The sequence below is a fragment of the Marmota flaviventris genome, chromosome 4 (assembly GCF_047511675.1).
Source record: "Marmota flaviventris isolate mMarFla1 chromosome 4, mMarFla1.hap1, whole genome shotgun sequence".
Taxonomy (NCBI): domain Eukaryota; kingdom Metazoa; phylum Chordata; class Mammalia; order Rodentia; family Sciuridae; genus Marmota; species Marmota flaviventris.
Genome location: NC_092501.1, coordinates 102,495,769 through 102,520,938, shown reverse-complemented (window position 1 = coordinate 102,520,938; position 25,170 = coordinate 102,495,769). Strand labels below are relative to the sequence as shown.

At 33.6% G+C, this 25,170-nt stretch overlaps 1 protein-coding gene across 3 annotated transcripts in view; it reads left to right on the top strand.

Moving 5' to 3' along the window:
- The window catches only part of Pibf1 (progesterone immunomodulatory binding factor 1), a 235,424-nt gene that overhangs the window by 102,001 nt on the left and 108,253 nt on the right, over nt 1–25,170 (top strand). For all 3 annotated transcript variants that reach the window (XM_071611456.1, XM_027938068.3, XM_071611455.1), the window contains exon 11: nt 22,462–22,627. In XM_071611456.1, the coding sequence (XP_071467557.1) occupies nt 22,462–22,627 (166 nt within the window). The remainder of the gene's footprint in view (nt 1–22,461; nt 22,628–25,170) is intronic.

Sequence of the window (25,170 nt, the reverse complement as noted above, 5' to 3'; positions counted from 1 at the left end):
GAGGATCAAACCTGGGTCCCGACCATGCTAGGCGAGCGCTCTACCGCTGAGCCACAATCCCAGCCCCTCTTTTGTGGTTTTAATTGGCACTTTATGTAGTATCATTTTCTTTTCTTTCTAGGTATACCAGTCATATTTCTTTAATTTTTTTTAATTTTACTTAATTTTTTTAGTGATTGCCTTAGAGTTTGTAGTAGACATTTACAACTAATCCCAGTCCACTTTCAGATAATGCTCTGTCACTTCACTGGTAGTGCAAATACCTTACAAAAACAGAATAAACTTACTTTTTCCCTCCAGTTCCTTATATCATTGCTGTCATTCATTTTACTTATACATAAGCATACATAATTGTTTTAGTCAGCTTTTTCACTGCTATGATAGAAGACCTGTCAAAAAAAAATGTTTATGAGGAAACATTTATTTTGGAGCTCATGGAGTTCAGAGGTCTAAGTCCATAGATAGTCAGCTCTATCCTCAGGGCTCCAGGTGAGGCAGAACATCATGGCGGAAAAATGTGGCAGAGGAAAAGCAGGTCTAGACATGGCTGCTAAGAAGAGGGGGGGGGGGGCTTTCCTTACCACAACAAAATAAAAAACCTGAAGACATGCCCTCAATGACCAACCTCCACTATCCCCACCCTACTGTCCTTCAGTTACCACTCAGTTAATCCCTGTCAGGAGACTGATTCACTGTTTGGGTTAAGGCTCTCATAACCCAATCATTTTACCTCTAAAGCTTCTTGTATTGTCTCAAACATGAGCTTTTGGGGGACATCTCACATCTAAACCATAACAATAATCAAGTACATTGTTGCAATTATTATTTTGAACAAACTCTTATCTGTTACATCTGATAAGAATAAGACACACAGAGTTTTCCTTTTCCTTTGTTCATTTCTTTGCACAACTTTTTTATTCATTCTGTTGGTTTGAGTTTTCTACCTCTATCATTTTTTTCCCTATATAGAACTTATTTTAACGTTTCTTTAAGGCAAATCTACAGACAACAAATTCTCTCAATTTTTATTTGCCTCTGAATGTTTTACTTTTGGAGGATGATTTCACAGATTCTCTCAACACTTTAAGTATTTTATTCCAGAGTTGTCTTCTTTGGATGGCTTCTGGGAAGTCAGCTATAATTCTTATTTTTACCCCACTGTATGGTAATATTTTCCCCCTTTTGGCTTATTTTGATTTTTTTTCTATTGTATCGTTGAATTTCTATAGTTTATTGTGCCTAGGTTTAGGGATGTCTGTGTGTGTGTGTGTGTGTGTGTGTGTGTGTGTTTGGTATTTCTTGTCTTCTTTACTCTTTTTTCTCCTTCTGTTAGTCCCATTACATGATTTTTTTGTAGTTATCCCATAGTTATTGGATATTCTCTTCTGTTTGTTTACTTGTTTGTTTTTCCAGTCTTTTCTCTTTGCTTTTTTAGCTATGGGTATTTATATTAAAATAGCCCCAAAGTCAGAGGTTCTTTCCTCATTTATGTCCAGTGTACTAATAACACCATTGAAGATATTATATCTAAAACACTATTTCCGATCTCTAGCATTTTTTTCAGTTCTTAGAATTTCTATCTTTCTACTTATATTGCCTATCTATTCTTGTATGCAGTATACTTTATCTTGTATGCTGTATATTCTTTATATTAGAGCTTTGAGAATATTAACCATACTTATTTTTAAATTTTGATCTGACAGTTTTTGCCTTCGTGCTGTATCTGAATCTGGTTCTGATACTCGTTCTTTCTCTTTAAATTGTGTTTTTTGGCATTCAGTATATCTTGTAAGTTTTCCATGATAACCCAGATGATGCAGTGGGTAAAAAGCAACTGTGGTAAATGGGCCATTAGTAATATGATAGTAAGGTGAGTGGGGAGGGAAATCATTCTGTAGTCCCATGATTAGGTCTCAGTCTTCAGTGAGCTGGACTTTGAATTTCACCCATTCATCTCAGTCTTTTCCTCCTTAGGTTTGACAGGATAGCTAGAGTGGGCTTTGGTATTTCCCTTCCCTCCGGTCAGTTGGGCTTTGAGAAAGTCCTAAATAAGGTTAGACTCAAGTTAACACACCCCATTAAGAAAAACAGAGTGGCACTAGTGTATTTCAAAGTGCCTCCCCTCTTTCCTCCACCACTTGCTAAAAGCAGAGGGGATCCCCCCTATCCCGCTGTGTACTCTGAGAACCTGGTAGAGCTCCTGGTTAAGCTCCGTGAAATAACATTCACAAAAGGGGACAGGGAATGACTGGGTATCTCTGGATTTTTCATCTTTCATACCTGTTGTTTTAGTCAGCTTTTTTTGCTATAACCAAAAGAACTGACAAGAACAATTTTAAGGATAAAAAGTTTGTTTGGGGGCTCATGGTTTCAGAGGTCTCTGTCCATAGATGGCCAACTTCATTCCATGGGAACTGAGGCAAGCAGAACATCATGGTAGAGGAGTGTTATGGAGGAAAAGTGGCTCAAGACATCACCAGGAAGGAGAAAGCTCTGCTCACAAAATATATACCCCAAAGGCATGTCCCCCAGGGACACATCTCCTTTAGCCACACCCTATCTGCCTACAGTTACCACCAAGTTAATGCCTATTAGAGGATTAATGTACTGATTAGGTTAAACCTCTTATAACACAATCATTTCATCTCTAAACTTTCTTGAATTATCTCACACATGAGTTTTGGGGGAATACCTAATCTAAACCATAACACTTGTCTACCTTGAGCTTCCAGCCATTCATCAGTTATAGTCAGATTTCTTTATCTCAGCCCTGATTCCCATGGAGGTTTCTCCATGTTGGTTTCTTCCCTGGCATATTTGAGATTCTCTGTGTATGTCTGTCTTTCTAAATTTGGGAGCAGTTTGCCCTATGGGCTCACTTCTCTTATGAATCTAAGAAAGAATTGTGGATTTTTCAGTTTGTTTGGTTTTGTACTCGTTGTTAGGTTGAAGTGGTAAATTCCAAGCTTCTTACAAGGTTTATCAGACACTAGAAGTCACTATTGGGCTTTTATTAAGAGGAAAAAATATATATATGACCAGTTGATGAATAATCATGCCAATATTCAAATATGTTTCTGTGCTTTTATGGCAAGGAGAAGAATCAGCCAAGAAATTGAAAATATAAGGCCTCTATTTAAAGATGATTTGTGGGAGTAGAAACAAGCTTCTAAGATTGAAATTTATGAAGATACAGAGGCAGCAACTAAACAAATGAGAAAGGAAGAAAGCATTAACTTTAGGTTGAGCTTCTTTTTTCTTGTTTTCTTTCTCTTTTTTGTAAAGGACCCAGGAAAGCTAAACATATAGGTGAGCAGAGAAGGGATGCTTTGAAGGGGAAAGTTTGGGAATGTATTCAAGTGGTGATAATTGAGGGAGTAGAAGCATTTGGGTATGAAGAAATAAAGCAGAGAACTTCAAACTCTTTTTAACTCTGAGGAGTGTAAGAATAGAGAAAATTAGGGTATCAAGAAGTTTTGAGGTGGAAAGGCAGGAATTGGAAGAAATCTTGTTGGCTAGATCCTGACCTTAGTAAAAAAAGAAGCCATCAAATGGCATGGGTTCATTAGATGAAAAGGGATCTGAATGACTTGAAAAGCTTAATAAAAGAAGACAGTTTTTAGAATGACCATATAGAGAATAAAATAGTGTAATAGATTTGAATAAAATTATTCCAAACCAGGTCATAGATTTGGTCTGCATGTTGTTACTGATTTCCCAGAGCTTTTCTTAATTCAAATCAGGTTGACAAACTATGGCCTGACCAAAATCCAGTCCACCATCTTTTTATGGATAGCCTGAAAGCTAAAAATGGCTTCTGTATTTTTTATTACTGGGGGGAAAAAAAAAGAAAAGAAAAAGTATTTCATGACACATGAAAATTATGTGAAATGCAAATGTTAATGTACATAAAGTTTTATTGAAACAGTTACACTCATTTGCTTATGTATTGTCCATGGCTGCTTTCCTGCTACAACTGCTCAGTTTAATTATGTCACAGCTGAGGCTTTGTAGCCCATAAAACCTAAAGAGAAGTTTGCCAATCTTTTATCTGAAGCATCTATGCCAGCTTTCCAGCAGCATCAGTCAAGTGGCAGTGGTCATTGTTCATCTCCTCCTCTAAGACCATTTACAAGTCTGAATAGGTGGATTACTGTTTGTAATACTTCCTGGACATCAACGCTTCTTTCCAATGCATCTTTTTAGCTAAGTGAATAGAAAGTTATGACTTTGAACTTATAGTTCTGTTTCTTAGTAAGGATAACATGTTATACTCCACTAACTAAAAGAAAAATCAAGGTCTGTGCTTCCAGATGTCTGTATTTTAAATAATTAAAGCATCTCATGGCTCATAGGAAGGTAAAGATGGAATGTGATGAGACATCATGGCCATACTAAACATTGGAATTGTATGGTCAGGGAAACATACAAAGTCACCTGTAATTTTTCCCATGACAGGCTTTTTTTTTTTTTTCCCAATAAAAGACTTTGGCAAACTTGGATATTTGATTTGATTTAATAAACCTCTATATAGTACTTACTATGCCAGCATGCTATTAAGATTTTCCAGTATTAACTCATTTAATTTCTCCAATAACCTTATAAGCTTGTCACTAATATCACCATATGTTACAAAGATAGAATCAGAGATATACGGGTAGAAAAGGGGCATATATTGAATTTGAACCCAACACAACATGGTTTCAGAATCCTTAATATAGTTACATGTAGATATTCAAAACCATCAGACATAAAAGAATACTTCAACCTCATGAACTTTAAAACTTGTTTAAGGCACTTTTTGAATCATCTCTTGTTTTCTAAAAATACTCATCCTCACTGATTTTTTGTTATTTTTACTATTTTTTAATCCATTGATGATGATGTCACTGAATTTTCATCTTTAGCCACCATAACCATTCCAAAAAATTGTTTTCCATTCGTGTGTTTGTGGTCTCCAAAATATGACTACTTACATTTCCTTATAAAATAATCTTTAAAAACTAATTTCGGTGTAGTTTGAGGCTTTCTCCCCAAATAATTATTTTATTTTTGTTAACTGTCTTTGCTTCTATTTTTACTGATTCCTTTAAATGAATAACATAAGCAAATTTTGCATTGTTTATTGTCTAAAGATGATTGGGGGAAAGGCCTTTTTTTGGTGTGTGTACCTGTATATTCATGCATATACGGTAAATATTGGTAAAGCATGAAGCCATCTTTGTCCAAAGCAAGAAAAATAACTGTTCTCTAGTCTAGACTTCAGTACCACTCTGTAGTGTCCTGAACCCCCGACCCCTTAACCCAAATCAAAGGTTTTCCTCATCCCTTGGATAGCCTTTGTGTATTTTGGTTTTGTGGAGTGCCTGGGCCTGTTTTCTTCTTTGTTCACCTTTCAGTCAAATACAGGTCACTACTATCTTCCCACTTTTGTTGTCTCTGTCCACACTCAGTGTTGCTGGAAATTGGGTGTTTGGGGTACATTTTATTTTTATTTAAAACTTTTTTCTTTCTTGATACAAGATATTATACAATAAGAAAAATTTGAGGCAAACTTGGGTGCAAATTTCAACTTTTCTACTTATTTTAACACGTTATTGATTTTTCTGAGTTTCAGTATCTTTATCTCTAAAAAAAAGAGAATAACCTTAAATTTTTTGTGTTAGGAGTTGAGTGGAGAGAGAGAGGGAGGGAGAGGGGAGAGAGAGAGAGAGAGAGAGAGGGTGTATGTGTGTGTGTGTGTGTGTGTGTGTGTAAAATTAAAACATAGGCGCTCAGATGTTAACTCTTTTTCCTTTATATTAGTTCTCTATGCATGCTGACAGGTGACATGCCAATTCAAGTTTCCCCATAGTAAATGCCTTTAGAGTTCATAAATGGTTTTTTTCCAAGTCTTTCACAACCCACTTGGGCCATGATTGTAATAGCAAGTGAGAACAAGAATAGAAGGCAGAGAAATAGTTAATATGCCAAATTTTTACTATCCTAAAGAGGAGGAGCAACCCTTTCTGTTGGGAAAAGTATAGGAGAAAAAGTCAGGCCCAGGAAGATATTTAAGAAAAGTCATTTCTTCAAAATAATGAAAGAGACTTTAAAATATGGATTTTTTTCATTCAATTTGTTTTTTAGCTTCCCTGATTATATCAGGTGTTTTATTATTTCCTTTTTATTTTGAAGTGTTTATAGCCTTGAGGAGATGGTTAAAATAGACACCTAGGGATATAGAAATTTTCTGGATCCTTATAAGCTTTCTCATTTTTTGAATAGCTGTAGAAAATAAAAATATGGTCATGATATAATGTGTTTACTGAATATAATTTAAATATGTTCAGTAAATTTATATTTTATTTCAGTAAAATATAAATTTACTGAACATATTTAAATCTACATGTTTGAAAATCAAGGTGGTAGTTTACAGAAAAACTACTAAGTAATTATTATTTAGCCCAGTAAATCTACCAATAAGTCTAATGAGAGAAATGGGAAAGTAGACCTAACAAAGTGATTTTGTTCTTCTCATTACATAATGTCATCATGTTGTACTTTTCTTCTTCACTTGTTTTTTGTGTGTCCTCATGGTAGACTTTATTATATTCTTGCAGATAGGCTAGTGAGTCACACTTAGATTCCTAAATTGTGTGTACATTTTGCAATAATTTTAACTCATTATAGAATTTAGATAGGTCCTGTCTTACTAACTTTGCTCTGTCTTTTGCATTTGTTTTTAAAATGTTTTTAGAATGTTGTCATGTCTCCTTCTACCACCTTAATCATTATCCAAACTGTACATTTTTAGAAACTTTAATCTTTCTTGTAGCTCAGTCATACCTAACCTATAATCATTTTGGTTTCTCCTTTCTTTTTTACCTATAATTTGTTTTCATCTTATACTGGCACCTAAACCTGGAAATAATAATCTTTGTCATACTTTAGAAGAGATTGCCCCTCATCAGATTAATTCTTGATAGTTTAATGTTTTCTGTCTTGATTTGAACATTTTTTTAGCCATTTAAATTTTATAATGCCTGACAATCTCATGGTTAATATGGACTCCATTCATTTAATAAAGATCCATTAAGAATGTCTCATGTAGCTGCACGCAGTGGCACATGCCTATAATACCAGTGGCTCCAGAAGCTGAAGCAGGAGGATTGTGAGTTCAAAGCCAGCCTCAGCAACAGCAAGGTGCTAAGCAACTCAGTGAGACCCTGTCTCTAAAGAAAATACAAAATAGGGCTAGGGTTGTGGTTTAGTGGTTGAGTGCCCCTGAGTTCAATCCCAGTACCAAAAAAAAAAATGTCTAATGTACTAGCTAATATTCTAGATGGATTCAAAGATGGATTAGACAAGATTTCCATAGTCAAGTAACTTATATTGTAATTGTTCAATGCACTGTTTTAAGCATTTGACTTGCATTAGCTCAGTTAGTCCCCCAAAACTCAATATGATTTTTTTTTACCCAGAGATATTGATTTATTAATTCTAATATAGAGCCATAGCATCTTGGGTTCTTAGAAGTCCACAACTGGTTCTGCTGGTTCTCCCTGGCTGGACTGAATAAAATCAAGCTCTGGAGTCATTTTTGTCCTTCAAAAGAAAAAAGTCTTGTTAATGAGGCATCTCTACTACCAAAGCACCTAGGTTTGAAGACCCAGTAATGATTTCTAAATCCTTGTTCAGAAGTTTCCTAGAGGTCTTATGGAATTCTTTAGCCCATTTTCAGAACGCTGATTTGCATAAATTAAGATCAATAGGGCTTGCCTGTTATCAGAAAGTTACATAAATCAATGATTTTTATATTCCTTTTTCCTTTTACAGAGCTTTTTATGTTAACTATAATAATTGGTATCCTTTCTTTGAGCTATATATTATGGAAAAATACGAAAACCAATGATTTTCCCTAATCTTGATACTGTTAATACGTTTTACTAATTTTTATAAAAGCATCTTCCAAAAAAGTGCTTTTTCTAATGACTTTTTAGATTGTGCACATATTCTGAGTTTTTTCCTTAAATATAGCTCAACACTCATATATATATTGAAAGCAGCATGAAATAGCTTTGAGTGTTCTGAAGCACTGATGTAATAAATACTCTTGATTCAAAGGATGATTCAAGCTGAATTTTAAGTGTTTGTTGTCATGTTGCCACAAAAGGAAAAACAGCAAACCATTCAAACACTGTTACAAAATGTTTTACTCTAATTTTATCTCATGCATGCTTTGATTTATTTTAAGGCAACATTCTTTTCATGATGTTTGTTTCACTTAAGTACTTTTATCTCCACATACCTGTAGAACCTACTTTTGCCCTTCATAAGATGGCCAAATATTACTACATATTGTTTATTTTATTAATGTTCTTACTTGTTTTATTTTGATCATAATAGGATAGATGCATTGAATTACTTTAAATGCATGCTTGAAATTCTTATAAATCCATGGTACAGTTGTTAAACATACTCAGCGTATTTAACTCAGCAAAAAAAAGATCTCTCACATTCATTTAAGAATTAGTTTGTAAGCCAAAAATGACAGATGTAGTATTACAGCTGAAAAGTGAACTGGTTGAAGAAATCATCTAAATGGCAGAAACATTTGGACAAATACCCAAATGCCTTTTAAATTCCTTCCTCATGTCCTACAGTAATCATTGTTGCAACATTGATGGTGGTTTTATAAGTTTTCCGGTGCTTGCTTTTCAATTTGGAAAATTTTATAACTAAAAAGGAAAGATTAGAGTTACTAGAATTCTGTTTCTCTTTCATTTTATATGCATATTTTTAAACTTCTGTAATTACTCCCCTAATTTTTATTGAAAATTATTTTTATTCAATATCTTGTTATGTATTTTAAAATGTTTAATAGATATAACTAAACAGTGAACAGAAACTTGGTGCCATAATAGATAGCATTAATGCACAAAAATAAACTATTAGATAACATTCTATTTTAATATCAATATGAAAAGGAAGCAATTTTAGATATATTCTCTAATAAATGATAATTGAGCTTAACATATTTTCTGTCTTGAAAATTTCAGATATACTTGTCTTGAAAATTTTGCGATATACTTCTATGAGTAACTTTTCTCATTGCACAGAGTCGTTTTTGCTTAGAGAACAAAAATATCCCACTAGCAGGGCATTTAATACACATAGAAGGCTAGAATTATAGCACTGTGGTAGAGCTTACCTAGCACCTAATGAAGTCCTGGGTTCCATCCCTAGCACTGGGGGAAGAAATTTCCCTTTGACATAGGGGGTATAGTTCCATAGTAAGAGTGTGTGCTTAGTATTCAGGAGGCCCTGACTTCAATCCCCAGTACCAAAAAAATAAAAATAAACATATGTGGGGGGGGGATTAAATATATGTATAGGTGGGGGCAGGGAGAAGAGAGACAGCGCTAGAGAGTGAGCTATTTTCTTTTCTTTTTTCTTTCTTTTTTTTAATATTTTTTTTTTAGTTGTAGTTGGTCACAATACCTTTATTTTATTTATTTATTTTTATGTGGTGCTAAGGATTGAACCCAGGGCCTCACACGTGCTAGGCACACACTCTACCACTGAGCCCCAGCCCCAGCCCCAGCCCTAGAGTGTTTTTCCTGTATGAGCAAGGCCCTGGGTTTGATTCCCAGCACTAAAAAAAGAAAGGAAAAAAAAAAACAAGTTGGTATGTACTATGAATAACAGGAGATTCTGATCTGTTCTTGCCAATTGGTATATTAATTGATATAATTAAAGAAAAGACTGTCATATTTTAAATAGTAAAGACATGGTGATATGAACTCTTATTTTCAAATATCTAGATTATCACAAATCTGCCTTTCAAAATTGTTGTAAATTGCAGTATGTATATAACTTTAGAGTACAGAGAACTAAATAAAATTGTGTATATTTTTCTTTTTTAAAAGATTAGAAACTATAGATGAGATATTGCAGAGCAGGGGTTCTTACTTCTGGAATGTGAAACTTTTGAAATGTTTATAGGTTATTTTAAAAATTAACCAGTGAAAGACTTATACTTGATACTGATGAAATAATGATAAGTAATTTGTGCTGTATTTGGCTAATAACACTTGACTTGAGAAGTAAGTTATATGTCAACCAAAGTCATTTAAGTGGAAAATACTTAATTTTCATTTTTTAAATCTATATCAAAACATTTTGAGTTGCCTTTAGTGGAATTAATTTAAGTCAAATCAAGTGATGTAAAAACAACTGATTTTTCCTGTCACGTCCCTTCTGTAAATAGCTTTACCTATGAAGTAGTATATCATTTCTTCAGCATGTATACTTCTTTTTATTTTACATTACCATTAATATCTTCAAGCGGTTATAGCTGTATCCATGATTCATATCTACATATATATGTAAATAATGAGTCCGTTTTCTGTTTTGAAAAGAAACACATCAGGATTTATGGAAAAAAAGCTGGGCACAATGGCATCCTCCTGTAGTCACAACCATTGAAGTAGAAGCTTGAACCCACATGATTGAGGCCAGACTGGACAACATAGTGAGATCTTGTCTTAAAAAATTAAAAAAACAAATATATGGAAACAAGTGAGAATATTCTCCACCCACAACAGCACATTAGGGGCCCATAAACTTTTTCCAGCATAGTTGGTATTGCTCAATACAGTTACTTTACAGCCCAGTCCTTGGAGCAGCTTTTCATTGTAACACCCTTCTTCCTTCACAGATGTACTTTGTTTTTAGAAATTCAAACTTTGTTCACAGTAAACCCCACTGTATTGAGTGAGTAAATAAACTGGGTGGTACTATTTGGAAGGGAAATGAAGATAAGAAATTGGGGAAAGGCTAAATGTCTAATATAGAGGAATTATTAAGAATAGAAATTTATGAAGCCAAAAAATGGTATTTATGAAGAGATTTTAATAACCAGAGAGAAATTTTAAGTTATTATATCAGAGGGAAAAGAGGGTAGCAAATTCTGTATAATGGTATTATTCATATATATAATGTGCATAGAGTAAACATTTTTTGTAGATTGCAATGAAAATATTGGTGAGGATATAGAGAAACAATATTTCATACACTTCTAGTAACATTTTAAATTGATTTAGCCATTCAGTAGGAATACTGGGCAGCATGAAAATTTAAATTCTTTTTGACCCAATAGTTCTGCTTCATAGTGAAAAACATTTGCTTGTGCACAGGAGGCATTTATCAGGATGATATTTAAAGCATTGTATATAATCATTGAAGCATTTTGAGACTCTCTAAATGTTTATCATTTTAGAATTAAATGAATTGGAATTAATCATGTCACTATGTCCACATTGTAGTCATAAGAATTAAAATGAAAAGAATGAGGTATAGACATGAAATTATTCTAAAACATTAAGTGGAAAAAGGAAGTTACAGAAAAATAGTATATGTGATATGATACTATCTGCTTAAAAAAGAAAAAGGAGATTGAGATATCCATTCATGTCTGAACAAATGCATGTTATTTTGGTGGGGGAACTAGAAAGATACACAGAAAACTGATAACAGTGGTAATCTCTGAAAGAAGAAATGGAGTTTAAAGTAATGATAAAGAGGTCTATATTCTTTGTAATTGTTCAAAGGTTTTGCATAAGAATGGATTCAACAATTTACTTAGAGAATTGAAAATAAATTTGGAAATATTTACTTGTGCAAAGAAAAAAGAGAAGGAAAAACAAGTGAAAATATAAACATATTATTTTTATGAGCAAGATTGAATTCTGAGTTTAGAGAGGTCAGTTTCTGCTCTTGTCAACTCCAGTTTATTGAAGCTAAATCCACCAAAGTCTTCCTGCCTGGAAATTTCAGCCCATCTGTTTTGTGCACTCCTTTCAAGTGTATAAAGTTTATCAGCATCCCCTTGCTTAGAAATTAGAATTAAATTATCCTGCTCACACAAACGATTTATTGGTCCAGCCAAGGCTACCTGCTCCCATGTATTATTCTAAGCCACAATATTTTATTGATCCATTTCTCTGTAATTCAATGAAGTATTGAGTGTATCTTTCAAAACTTTCTGTCCAGTTAATCTACCTAATATCTGATTACTTAAAACCCTTCATTGAACCTTTACCAGTGCAAGAGATCCAGTCACTTAGTTTAGCTTCTTTTGCCAATCTATCTTGGGGCAAGATCTTATTCCCATATTCTTTATCTACACACAGTTGTCCTTGCCTCAACTGCTTCATGATCTTACTTCCAAACCGAAGCAGATCTTAAACTTCTTAATAGAAGGACTACTAGTCCTGGTTCTGGGGATAACAAGAACCTCATCACTGAACACAGTACTCTTTTGGGTATTTTGTCTTATACTGCTTGTCTACCAAATGATATTAGATAACTGGGTTCAAAATAAATTTCCAGTTTTAACATAGTGAAAGCCATGAATATTTCATGAACAAATTCAAAGATCAGTTGTTTCTCATTGGAAAAAAACTGAGATTAAATAAAAGGTTAATAGTGCACAAAATATGGATCATTCACCTTAGTACTCAATGTTAACCTGATTGGTAGAATGAGGAATGAACCATGTATGTACATGGTTTAATACATCTGAGTGTAATGAGTAAAAGTTCCTTGTGGTCTATATGGAAAGACTACCCATATAAATATTCTTATGAAAACCTGTTATTTGATTTTTTGTCCAATGCTTTATTCAAATAAAAACTCCCAATACTGAGGATCCAATGTCATGTTGATGTCTCTCCTGTGTTTGTTTCTCTGCATCACAGGACATGCCATACTATTTGGAGTTCAATTCTTATAACCTAAGAGCATTTCTTATGGGTTAACTTCTTTATAGGTCCTATGTAATGGTTGATTTTCCCCTTTTTCCTCCTTGTACTTTCAGCTCTCAAATTTCATTTGCAGTGAATATTTATTTACAGCAAACAATTTATTCTAGGAAGTTCTGCTATCTAACATGTAGTGTATGATATACAGGTGCATCTTACATAAACTAAAAACCCATTTGCAAATACAAAATAAAGACAACTGTAGCCACATTTCAGGATCTGGATGAAATGGTTGTGAGGATAAGTGGAGATTCTGATTCTGACTGTATTTTAACTTTATGGGAAATTTGACCTCTTAAGGTTACTATGCTGAATTAGAATGTCAGACATAAAGTTGTTAATGTGTGAATAATATTGACTTAGTTCAAATAAGGTTCAAATTGAGAGGATGAGTTGAGAAGTCTGAGTCAACAAAGTAAAATGTGACAAGTTAACTTAGCAAAACAGGTTAGGTGGGAGTTTCCTGAAACTGTTGGGCAGAGCTATTCGCATCAACCAGTTCCTCACTGCTAGAGCTACGTTTGTAGCTGCAGTATTAGACATTTTCACAGCTCAATTTATAAAATTAATGTAATTGAAATTATTTCAAAGGCATAATAATTTGAGGCAGATTCCTTTACTGAATAAACAACTTGAAAGAAAAAGAGAAGGAAACAAGTGAAAATATAAACGTATTATTTTTATGAGCAAGATTGAATTCTGAGTTTAGAGAGGTCAGTTTCTGCTCTTGTCAACTCCAGTTTATTGAAGCTAAATCCACCAAAGTCTTCCTGCCTGGAAATTTCAGCCCATCTGTTTCGTGCACCAGCCTTGATTGCTTCTTTTGAGGTGGGGGGGAAAAGGAAAGAGAAGGGAAATTGCATGGAAATGGAAGGAGACCCTCATGGTTATACAAAATTACATACAAGAGGAAGTGAGGGGAAAGGGGAAAAAAAAACAAGGGGGAGAAATGAATTACAGTAGATGGGGTAGAGAGAGAAGATGGGAGGGGAGGGGATGGGGGATAGTAGAGGATAGGAAAGGCAGCAGGATACAACAGACACTAGTATAGCAATATGTAAAACAGTGGATGTGTAACCAATGTGATGCTGCAATCTGTATATGGGGTAAAAATGGGAGTTCATAACCCACTTGAATCAAAGTGTGAAATATGATTTGTCAAGAACTATGTAATGTTTTGAACAACCAACAATAAAAATTAGATTTCAGCTCTGATCCAAACTGGCCAAACTTACTGAGGGAGTCTATATGCCTAAGTCGGCCCCTCCCTAACTGGCAGACTACGGGGGTTGGGGGCATTTTCTGATTCAGAAAGTTAAAGTTCAAAATTACTTTCTTATTGTGACAGGATAGAAATGTAAGTCTGGCAGGGATGTTGGCTAGCCCTCTCACCCATGCTGTCTGTAGAATGATAGGGACTATACTGCACCTCTCCTTCTGGGAGCCTCAGTCTGTGTGCTGAGGAGGTGGGTGACATGCATCAGTCTATCCTCCAACCCTTCACAGAGATCTGCATCACTTTCCTCCTGACCCTGGATCTATCCCAGTTCTTCCCCTTCAGCCTTACCTCTGGCACAGTTCAGACCACCAAGTTCAAATGAAAGTGCCCCTTGCTCTTCTCTTACTTTGCAGACTGATAGAACAGCAACTATGGTTTTTATCACTGTCCTGAGCTTCTCACTTCTGTGCCTGGACTGACTCATGGCATGGACACCCACCAATACAAGAAAATAAAGCCTAAGTAGCTGTTTGGCCTTGGGTATTCAAAAAGCAAGACAGTTGGGAGGAGGGATGGGGCGGGGACGGAACATGAGAATGAATGAAAAAAACAAAGGTAAATTGCAGGGTTTTCTAGTCTCCCACTCGGGAGACTGCTTCCATGCTTTTTTTTTTTTTTTTTTTTTTTTAATCTCTGATGGAGAGTTCTGAGACTCTCTGGTATCTGAACTCATTTTGCACTCAGATTGTGAATTTATTGGACAGCAGTGTTCATTTATCTTAAACTTGATGGGAGACTTTCTTCTGGTTTGTTGGAGGGGAGCTTCCCCTGACTCACTGAGTCATTGCATGCCAAGTACTGACACTATCTATTTATTCCTTTTATTCATTATCTTTCTATTCTAGAAACCAATATTTTTGGTTTTCACCTCGCTGCTAGCTTTCTGAATTGCCTAATGGCATTTTTCTCTCAGCCTTGTTTTAACAGTCTTAGGAAGCTGCTATCATATTGTGGGTATCTTTAATCTGCCATTTTTCTCTAATCTGTTAACTTTTTGAGGAATTGCCAAACTGTTTTCCTATGTTGTTGTACTATTATACATTCCTTTGTTGCATTATTTCACACTGTCACCAGAAATAATAAGGGTGCTAATTTATCTACATCCATATCAATACTTATCATCACCTGCCTTTTAAATTATAGCCAACCTAAAGGGTATGAAGTGGTTAAAAAATGTTTCATTTAAAAAATTACTAATTTGAAATTTTACTTACATGAAAATGTCCCTTTATTCCTCAGGGAAAACGGTTTTTATAAAGATAAATGCAAAAATCATGTAAAATCAATACCTTTTCTACATGCTAAACTATGGGACACAAAAACACCACCTTAAAACATTCTGGATCAGTCATTTAGAATGTGATGCTGACCTTTAAGATAATTTGTTTTGAAAAGATTAACAACAAATTTGGCCCTTTTGTGGATTTAGAACACAGCAGGCAATTCTGATATCCACCCCAAACTCCAAAGAAGTAAAGATAGCTTATAGTGCTTTCTCTTCTCATTCATTACATAAACAGCAGACAATATTTATATATTTAGAATACAGACAATTTAACAAAAGTTAAATAGTTAACTTTTCCAGGAGATGACAATAATTATCTCCTGGAAATTTGAGTATATTGTTTAATATAGTCAAGCTTCTGTAAAACCATATGATTTTGATGGGATTAATCTATTCTCAGAGTGGTATTGATGATTGAACTTAACACTTTGATTGTGTTCATCGTATATTTTGAAGCTAAGGTATACCTCTAACCCAGGTGTTTATTATGGAAAGAAAACTACTCACTAAAGGATCCCCACATTGGACAGGAAGAAGAACCCATCTCATGAAAAAGGGCCTTGGACAACCGATTAACCATATGTAGAAGAATGAAACTAGACCCTTATCTCTCACCCTGCCCAATAATAATTGCAAAATTGATCAAAGATCTAGGAATTAGACCAGAAACTATGCAACTCCTAGAAGAAACTGTAGGGTCAGTACTCCAACATATAGGTACAGGCCATAGCTTTCTCAATAGGAATCCTAAAGCTCAGGAAATAATTCTAAGAGTTGATAAATAGGATGACATCAAATTGAAAAGCTTCTGCATAGCAAAGACAATTAAGAATATGAAGAGAAAACCTATAGAATGAGATAAAAATCTTTGCTAGCTACTCTTCTGTCAGAGAATTAATAGCCATGATATATAAAGAATTCAAAAAACTTAACACCAAAAAACAGATAATGCTTTAACAAATGGCCAACAAATATATGAAAAAAATGCCAAAAATCATTAGCAGTTAGGAAATTGCAAATCAAAACTACCCTGAGATTTCATCTTACTCCGGTTAGAATAGCAACCATCAGTAACAAATAATAATAAATGCTGAAGAGGATGCGGAGAAAATGGAACTCTTTTGCAAAGTTGGTGGGATTGTAAATTAGTACAACCACTGTAGAAATCCTTATGAAGGTTCCTCAAAAGACTAGGAACTACCATCTGTTCCAGCTTTACCACTCCTTGCTCTTTATCCTAAAGAATTAAACTCAGCATACTGTAGGGACATGTATACCCAGATTTATAGCAGAACAATGCACAATAGCCAAACTGTAGAACCATCAATGGATGAACGGATAAAGAAAATGTGGTTTACATACACAATACAGTTTTATTCAGCCATAAGAAGAGAGAAAGTATGTCATTTGCAGGAAAATGGGTGGAACTTAAAACCATATGTTAAGCGAAATAAACCAAACTCAAGAGAGTCAGTGTTCATATGTTTTCTCTCATGTGGAAGCTAGAGAGGAAAAAGGAAAAGGAAGGTTTTAGGAGGGGTGGGGGGTAGATCTTGTGAAAATTGAAGGAAGATTAGTAGAGTAAAGGAAAGGGACTAGGGAGAAGGAGGATAGGAGGGAAAAGGGAAATACTGGGGAATGATACTGGCCGTATTGTTATGTTGTACATGTATGAATATGTAACAACAAATTTCACCATTATGTACAACTATAATACATAAATTTAAAAAATATGGAAAAAAAATATTTTTCTGGGACTTCAGAAAAACAAGAAATAGGCCAAGAAGATAATCTCTAATTTATAACTGCCCACCCCTCCAAAAAGATAACTGAATCCACAAATTTTAAAGTGGATGAAATTTAGGACAAAGAGTTTTAAAAACTGATTGTTAAAATGATCAATGAACTAAGAGAAAATACAGGATGTAAAAGAGCATTCAATAAAGAAAGATTTTAAAGAAGAACCAAACAGAAATCTTGGAAATGGAAAACTCAGTGAATCAAATAAAATTTCAATTAAAAACCTCTCCAATAGATAACATCACATAGACGAATTTTGGGCCTTGAAGACAGGTTATGAACCTAAACATTCAGTCAGCAATAAAGAAAAAGTAAGAAACAATGATCAGAATACATAACAACTATAAGACAAAAAGAGACCAAACTTAAGAATAGTTGGCATTGTGGGAGGAATAGAAATAACAGAAAATATTTCCAAACCTTGGAAACAAGATCAACATCTAGAATCGGGGCGTTTAGAACCCCAAATACATAAAAATCAAAAAAGAACCTCTTCATGACACATTATAATTAAAATTTCAATTATTCAGTATTAAGAACAGAATTTGGAAAGCCTTCAGGAGAATATCAGGACACAAGTAGATGTACATCAATCAGAATAGCATCTGATTTCTTAAGAAAAAGTCTAAAGTCCAGGAAGGCTTGGAACAACATATTTCAAGCCCTAGAAGAAGGGAAAAAAAAAAAACTGCTAGCCAAGATTGCTATGTACAGCACAGCTATCACTCAGAAACATAGAGGAAATAAAACCTTTCCAAGATAAGCATAAGATAAAGAACAAAGAAATTAAAAAACAAAAAACACCAGGGCTCAGGAAATGATGATCTGATTAGAAGAGTAGTTCTGCAAATGACAGGACTGAATTAAATATTAGAAATAAAATGGCAGGGAATAATAAACATATCTCTATAATAACACAATGTAAATGGTCTCAGCTCTTCAATTAAGACATGGACTGCCAGGTGTGGTAGCGCACACCCAGCAGCTGGGGAGGTTGAAACAGGAGGATTGTCAGTTCAGAGGCAGCCTCAGCTGCTTATCGAGGAACTAAGCAACTCAGTGAGACCCTGTCTCTAAATAAAATATAAAATGGGGCTGGGGATATGGCTCAGTGATTGCATGCCCCTGAGTTCAATCCCTGGTACAAAAAAAAAAAAGACATGGACTGACAGATTGGATTAAAAATAAGACCCAACTAACTGTTCTCAAGAGACATGCCACTCATAGACCTCCACAGTCTGAAAGCAAAAAGATGAAAAACGATATTTCATGCAGATGGAGCCTGAAAGAAGCAGGAGTAGCTACCCTTATATCTGACAAAGCACACTTCATGCCAAAATTAATCAGAAAAGGCAAGGTCATTTCATACTGGTAAAGAGAGCAATTCAATGAGAAGATATAATGATAGTAAATATTTTTGCCCCAAACTTTAGTGCACCTAATTACTCAAAAGAAACACTACTCAATACAAAGGTTCAAGTAGACCCTCAAAACAGTAATACTGGGTGATTGCAACACTCAGTTCTCTCACCAATAGAGAGGTGACCCAGACATAAAATTAAAGACACTTCAGATCTAAAAAGTACTCTAAATCAAATGGACCTAACAGACCTCTATAGAATATTTCATCCAAAACATCTGAATTCAGTTGCTTCTAAGCTACTCATGGGACTTTCTCCAAAATAGAACATATTTAAGTCACCAAATAAGTGTTAGCAAATACATATATTTGCTAAAATTTATATATGTACTTGCATATCAGATTATAATGGAATTAAACTAGAAATCAACAAAACTACAGAAACACATGTAGATTGAACATACACTTTTGAATGATGAATCATAGAATAAATCAGGAGAGAAATTTTAAAATTCTTAAGCGTCAAATGAGAATAGAGATATAACGCACCAGAAACTGAGACACTATGAAGATGGTTCTAAGGAAGAAAATCGATAGCTTCGAGTACCTACATTAAAAAAAAAAAAAAAAGAAAGAAAGATTCCAAATAAACTTAATGATTCATCTCTTGTTATGAAATCACATAACAAGAAAAACAAGAACAAACCAACAACAAAATGAATCAGAGGAAGGGAATAATTGAGAGCTGAAATTAATAGAGTTAAAAACACTACAAAGAAACAATGTAACAAAGAGGATTCTTTGAAAAGATAAAAAAGATGGATTAATCCTTAGCCAAACTGACTAAAAGAAAGACCCAAAGTAATAAAATCACAGATGAAAGAGGAGATATCACCACAGGTATCGGTGAACTACAGGGAACTTTTGAAAATTTACATTTCCAAGTTATACATGTCTAGAAACGGATAAATTTCTAGACATGTATAACCTACCAAAATTGAACCAAAGAACATAGAAAAACAGACCAATAGCAAGCAATGAGATTGAAGCAGTCATAATAAATTCTTCCAGCAAAGAAAGCTCAGGACAAAATTATTCTCTGCTAAATTCTGCCAAACATTTAAAGGAGAGCTAATACTATTACTTCTCAAATTATTTCTTGAAATAGAAAGGGGGAAGCACTTTAAAATTTATTTGATGAAGACAGTATCACACTGATAGCAAAAACAGATAAGGATATATAAAGTAAATAAAACTGTACACTAATAATCCTGATGAACATAGGTGTAAAAGTCCTTAATAAAATGTTAGCAAATCACATTTAAAAACATACTAAGAAAGTTGTACATCATGAACAAGTTGTTTTCATTCCAGTGTTGCAAGAATGATTCAACATATGCAAACCAATAAATGTAATTCACCATGTAAGTAGAACTAGGGACAGAAATCACATGATCATCTTAATAGATGCAAAAATCAAAAGAAAATAGTATATACACACAATGTAGTTTTACTTTGCCATGAAGAATGAAATTATGTCATTTGAAGGAAAATGGATGGAACTGGAGACATCATGTTAAATGATATGAGCCAGACTCAGAAATCCAAGGGTCATATGTTTTCTCTCATATGTGAAAGCTAGAGAGAAAAAAAGGCAAGTCTCATGAAAATAGAAGGGAGTTAAAGCATGGAATCATGGGGATGGATGAGGGAAGAGAGAGGAGATACTCAAGAATTAGACTGAGCAAATTATGTAATCTACATGTACAAATATATCACAGTGAATTCTACAATTGTGTATCTTTATAGTGAGTCAATGAAAAAATATTTTAAGGTTCATATACACAGCAGTTCTAATTTAAGATTCATATGATATGGCAATTCTTTTCCTAGGTATATAGCCAAGAGAAATGAAAGCACATTTACACAAAATCTAAACAAAAATGTTCATAGTAGCATTATTCATAACAGCTTAAACAGTAGAAACAAATCAGATGTCCATCACATAGTTGAGTGGACAAACAAAATGAGTATATCTATGCAATGGTATATTATTTAGTCACAAAAAGGAATGATTCATGTTGCAGCATGAATAGACCTTGAAAATATCATAAGGACACATGTGATTTCATTTTTATGAAGTATTCACAGTAAGCAAATCTGTATAAACAGGTAGTAAATTAGCTGCCAGGCCTAGGGGCACAGGAGAAAAAGGAGTGACTGCTAATAGATATGAGGTGGTTTTGGGGTGATAAAAATGTTTTTATTTAGACAGGTACAATTCATAACTTTATGAATATAGTAAAAACTACTGAATAGTACATATTGAAGGGTGAATTTTATGGTATATGAATTATGTCAATAAAAAATTTTTATCAGTGTTTGCTTTCCCAAATTAAAAGGTATTCTTTTAATGAAATTGTAAGAAGTTATTTTTTATAGTTAATGCCAGGACTTTCCAGAGAAATTAAATACCAACACTGACATTATCCTTAAAACCTTGCTATATATTAATTAAAGTGTAATATGCATTGTATGAGACTTACTCAATCTGAACGTGAGTTACCTTTACCAATGGTAAGAGTGCCAAGAATGAAGTGGCTGATAGCAGATATCTGGCACTTATATTCTACAGTTACACTTTGTTGCTGTCACAGTAGTGAAATGACCCGTGTGAAAAGTATTTTAAGGTTTATCTTAGAAATATCAGTTACAAAAACCTTTTAATAGTGGAAAGATTATTATGGAGTCAAACATAAAACTGGCTAGTTTTATGTTTGACTGAGACTTACTAGCAGCTTATTCCTTTTAAAGAAATTACTTGATGTCTATGAGCCTCAGGTTCCTCATATACAAAATACCTTATGGAGCTATAGTGTGGATTAAATGAGATACCATGAATAAAATGGATTATGTTCTTTGATTCCCTGTCCTGCACATACTCTATCTCTCCCAGACTTTACCTCCTATGCCATACACACACACACACACACACACAAACATACAAACACAAAATTTGGTCTCTTTTTTGTATATTCCCATTGAACCTGGAGATTGCCCTAATGAAACACTTGATGTACTCTATTGAATGTTTATTTGCTTGTCTTCCTCGAGAAACTGTTAGTTGATGTATTCCCATTACCTCATATAGGACTAGCTCAATAAATATTTGAATAAATGAATTTCAATAACATACACCATTATACCGGGTTCATAATAGCTCCCTAAAAAAGATATAATGTATCTTTGTTTTGTTTTTTGTTAGAACACAGTCAACCTGAAGTGTTTACAATACAAATTTACAATATGTGGTGGTTTATATGTTAAGTAGAAATGTTTTTATTACGAATTATACCTATGGAATGAAGAGAATGTTCGTTTTCTGTATTGCAGTATACAATTTGTAGTTCTATATTTATCTTCACAGTTTGTACATTTACTGTCTTGTAACATCCAAATGGGTATATTTAAAATTTTGTTTTAACAAGTGTCTCAAAAATTTGTACTTTAATATGCATGTTTATACCATTTTTCTTCATCTGACACTATTTAGACTTAGAGTGAAATAGAAAGCTTAAAAACAATGCTCTAGACTTAAGAAAGCCTATGAAAAGCATAGGAAATAAATCATTTTAAGCAACATAACTGATACTTGCTCTATTTTTGTCCTTAATGCCTTATAAAATAATATTAATAATAGATAATAATTTTTTGTATGAAAGAAATGAAAAGAGTAAAATGAGGAAGTTTATCCTTATGTTCTCTGGACTTACATATACCTATCTAAATTATTTATAAAGCTTTGCTGAATAAATATAAATTATGAACTGCATAATATGAGGGTATAGAAAAAGTAGATGTAAGGTTTATGTTTGTATAAGTCATCAGGAATGCTCATTTTAGAGACTTACAGCCATTCTACTTCTTTCAGGTACAGAGAACTACAACTTAGTACTGAAAGCAAAGTAACAGAATTTCTCCATCAAGCTAAATTAAAGTCTTTTGAAAGTGAGCGTGTTCAACTTCTACAAGAAGAAACTCTAAGAAATCTTACACAGTGTCAGCTGGAATGTGAAAAATATCAGAAAAAATTGGAGGTATTTATATACAGTTTTCTTTCAACATTAGATTGCATGCAAGCTCCCTAGGTACAAAGTTTATATAGAGTTTTATGTTTCCTGGAGGACCTCATTGTCCTTAAAAAAAACAAAAAGTGTGTATGTGTATGTGTATTCATGTGTGTGCACTTGCGCATGTGCGTGCACACACACACACACACACATATATTTCAGAACAATATACATCAGAAAGTACTGGAAGTATTAGAAAACAGGTTGGGGAAAGATCTTATACACAATAGCAACCCAAAACACAACTACTTTTAATAAGAAAAATGAAATCTATATCTAGAAAACTATAGAGCTTCACTGACATTTGTAAAAAGAAATATTTTCTATAAGGGAATATTCAGTATTAATATATTTTTCAGTTTTCATCAAATAATATTATATATTTATTACTTTTTATTTTTTTGGTACTGGGGATTGAACTCAGTGGTACTCAACTACTGAGCTACATCCCCAGCCCTATTTTGTATTTTATTTAGAAATAAGGTCTCACTGAGTTGCTTAGTGCCTCACCAGTGCTGAGGCTGGCTTTGAGCTTGCAATACTCCTGTTTCAGCCTCCCAGGCCACTGGGATTACAAGTGTGCACCACCATGCCAGGCACATATAAATAAATAAATAAAAAGAAAGGTATTGTGTCCGACTATTAAAAAATAAATATTAAAAAAAAAAGATTTTTTTCAAAGGAAATACACTTTACATTTAAAAATACATTCAGAAGAAAGAATAATTAAAACATAAAAGACCTATAAATGATATGAAATAAAAACCCCCAAAATATATTTACATAAGTTTAATAATTTTTATAGTAAGAATCGAATCAGTGAGGGAAGTATAGATTGAATAATAAATGGTGCTGTGGTAATCATTTGAGTATATAGGGAAAACAATTGTATCTGTCCTTCATACCATTACCAAAATAAAAGCCAAATAAATTACTGAGCTGAATATATATATGGAATTTTAAACTGTTTAAGTAATTATAGATAAAATTTTGCTTTATATCAGTTTGGGAATTAATCTGATATTCTGTTGATTAAAGCAAAGAAATGAATATTAGAAAAATAGAACTCGTAGGTTAAAGAAACTGAATAGCATTATAGGCAAAATGGAAACTGGAAAATACTATTTGTAGTATTATGATAAAGGACCTATTTCATTTTAAAAGATTTCTTATCAAGAGAATATGTTTTCCTATTCTAGGTATATAGGTAAAAAAAAAAGAAATGCACCTTTTTCAACCTGAACTCATATTGTTAATAAATAGATGAAAATATATGCATTCTCATTGAAAATTCAAGAAATATAAATTTAATTTTTTTTTACGTTTATGTAGATATATGTGTTATTTTTTAATGTGCTGGCAAGAGTGCCCTTAAGTGGGAAGTCTCACATAATAACAAAATGGAATAGCCCTTCTAGGGGACAATATGGTAATCTGTGTATATGATCTTAGAATATTGAACAGTAATTTCAATTAAGGGAATTTTACCTAAGGAAATAATGAGATGCTTATAAAGATTTGTATTAATGATGTACATCACAATATTATCATATAAAAATTGTAAATAACTTAATAAAAATAAATATTCAACAGTAGATAATGAAACAGTTTTAGTTACCACATTTTGAATTATATATTTTGTTGTGTCTATTCACTATATGATTGTATACAATCATGTTCTTGACTGTTTTAGATTTGAGGAAAAATTAAAACATTGAATGAGAGATGCAATTATGTCATCAGCTTGATCTTGACTGCAGGTTGCATATTTAGTAACAACCATTAATGAACATACAAAAAAAGATTTGAAGGAAAATATACCAAAATATTAAAGTGGTATGGTTATATTTTCTTCATTTTCCTCACTAGTTAGTAAGTTCCATGATGAGAGGCTGAATCTTTTTTAAGTGATCAATATATTCCCAGGTCCTAGCCAGAATCTTGGCACACAGTTAATTGGATTGATAGTGTTCAGTACTTTCTAATTGGTTGTCTGTTGGGCAATAGGCACTGTACTAGGCATTGATATACACACAACTTTTAATGAGAAATTAATTTCTCTGCATAAAATGAATAGTTTCAAATGGGGCTTTTTTGTTGTTGTTTGTGGGGGTTGTTTGTTTTTTCTTAGTTGGGGTTGAACCCAGAGACATTCTATCACTGAGCTATATCCCCAACCCTTTTTATTTTTTATTTTAAGCCAGGATCTCACTTAGCTACCCAGGCTGGCCTCAAATTTGTGATCCTCCTGCTTCAACCTCCAGAATAGCTAGGATTACAGCCACCCACACCTAGCCTTGAACAGGACTTTGAATAGAACTTAATCTTTATATTGGAAATGTTCTCTATCTGTGCTATCCAGTTCAGTAGCTACTGGTCACCTGAGGGCATTCAGCAATTAAAATATGGCTAGTGCTACTGACAACCTAAATTGATTTTTAGCTTAATTAAATCAAATCTAAATTTGCTTATCCACAAATGACTCGTTAACAGTAGAGTACATGCTCTAG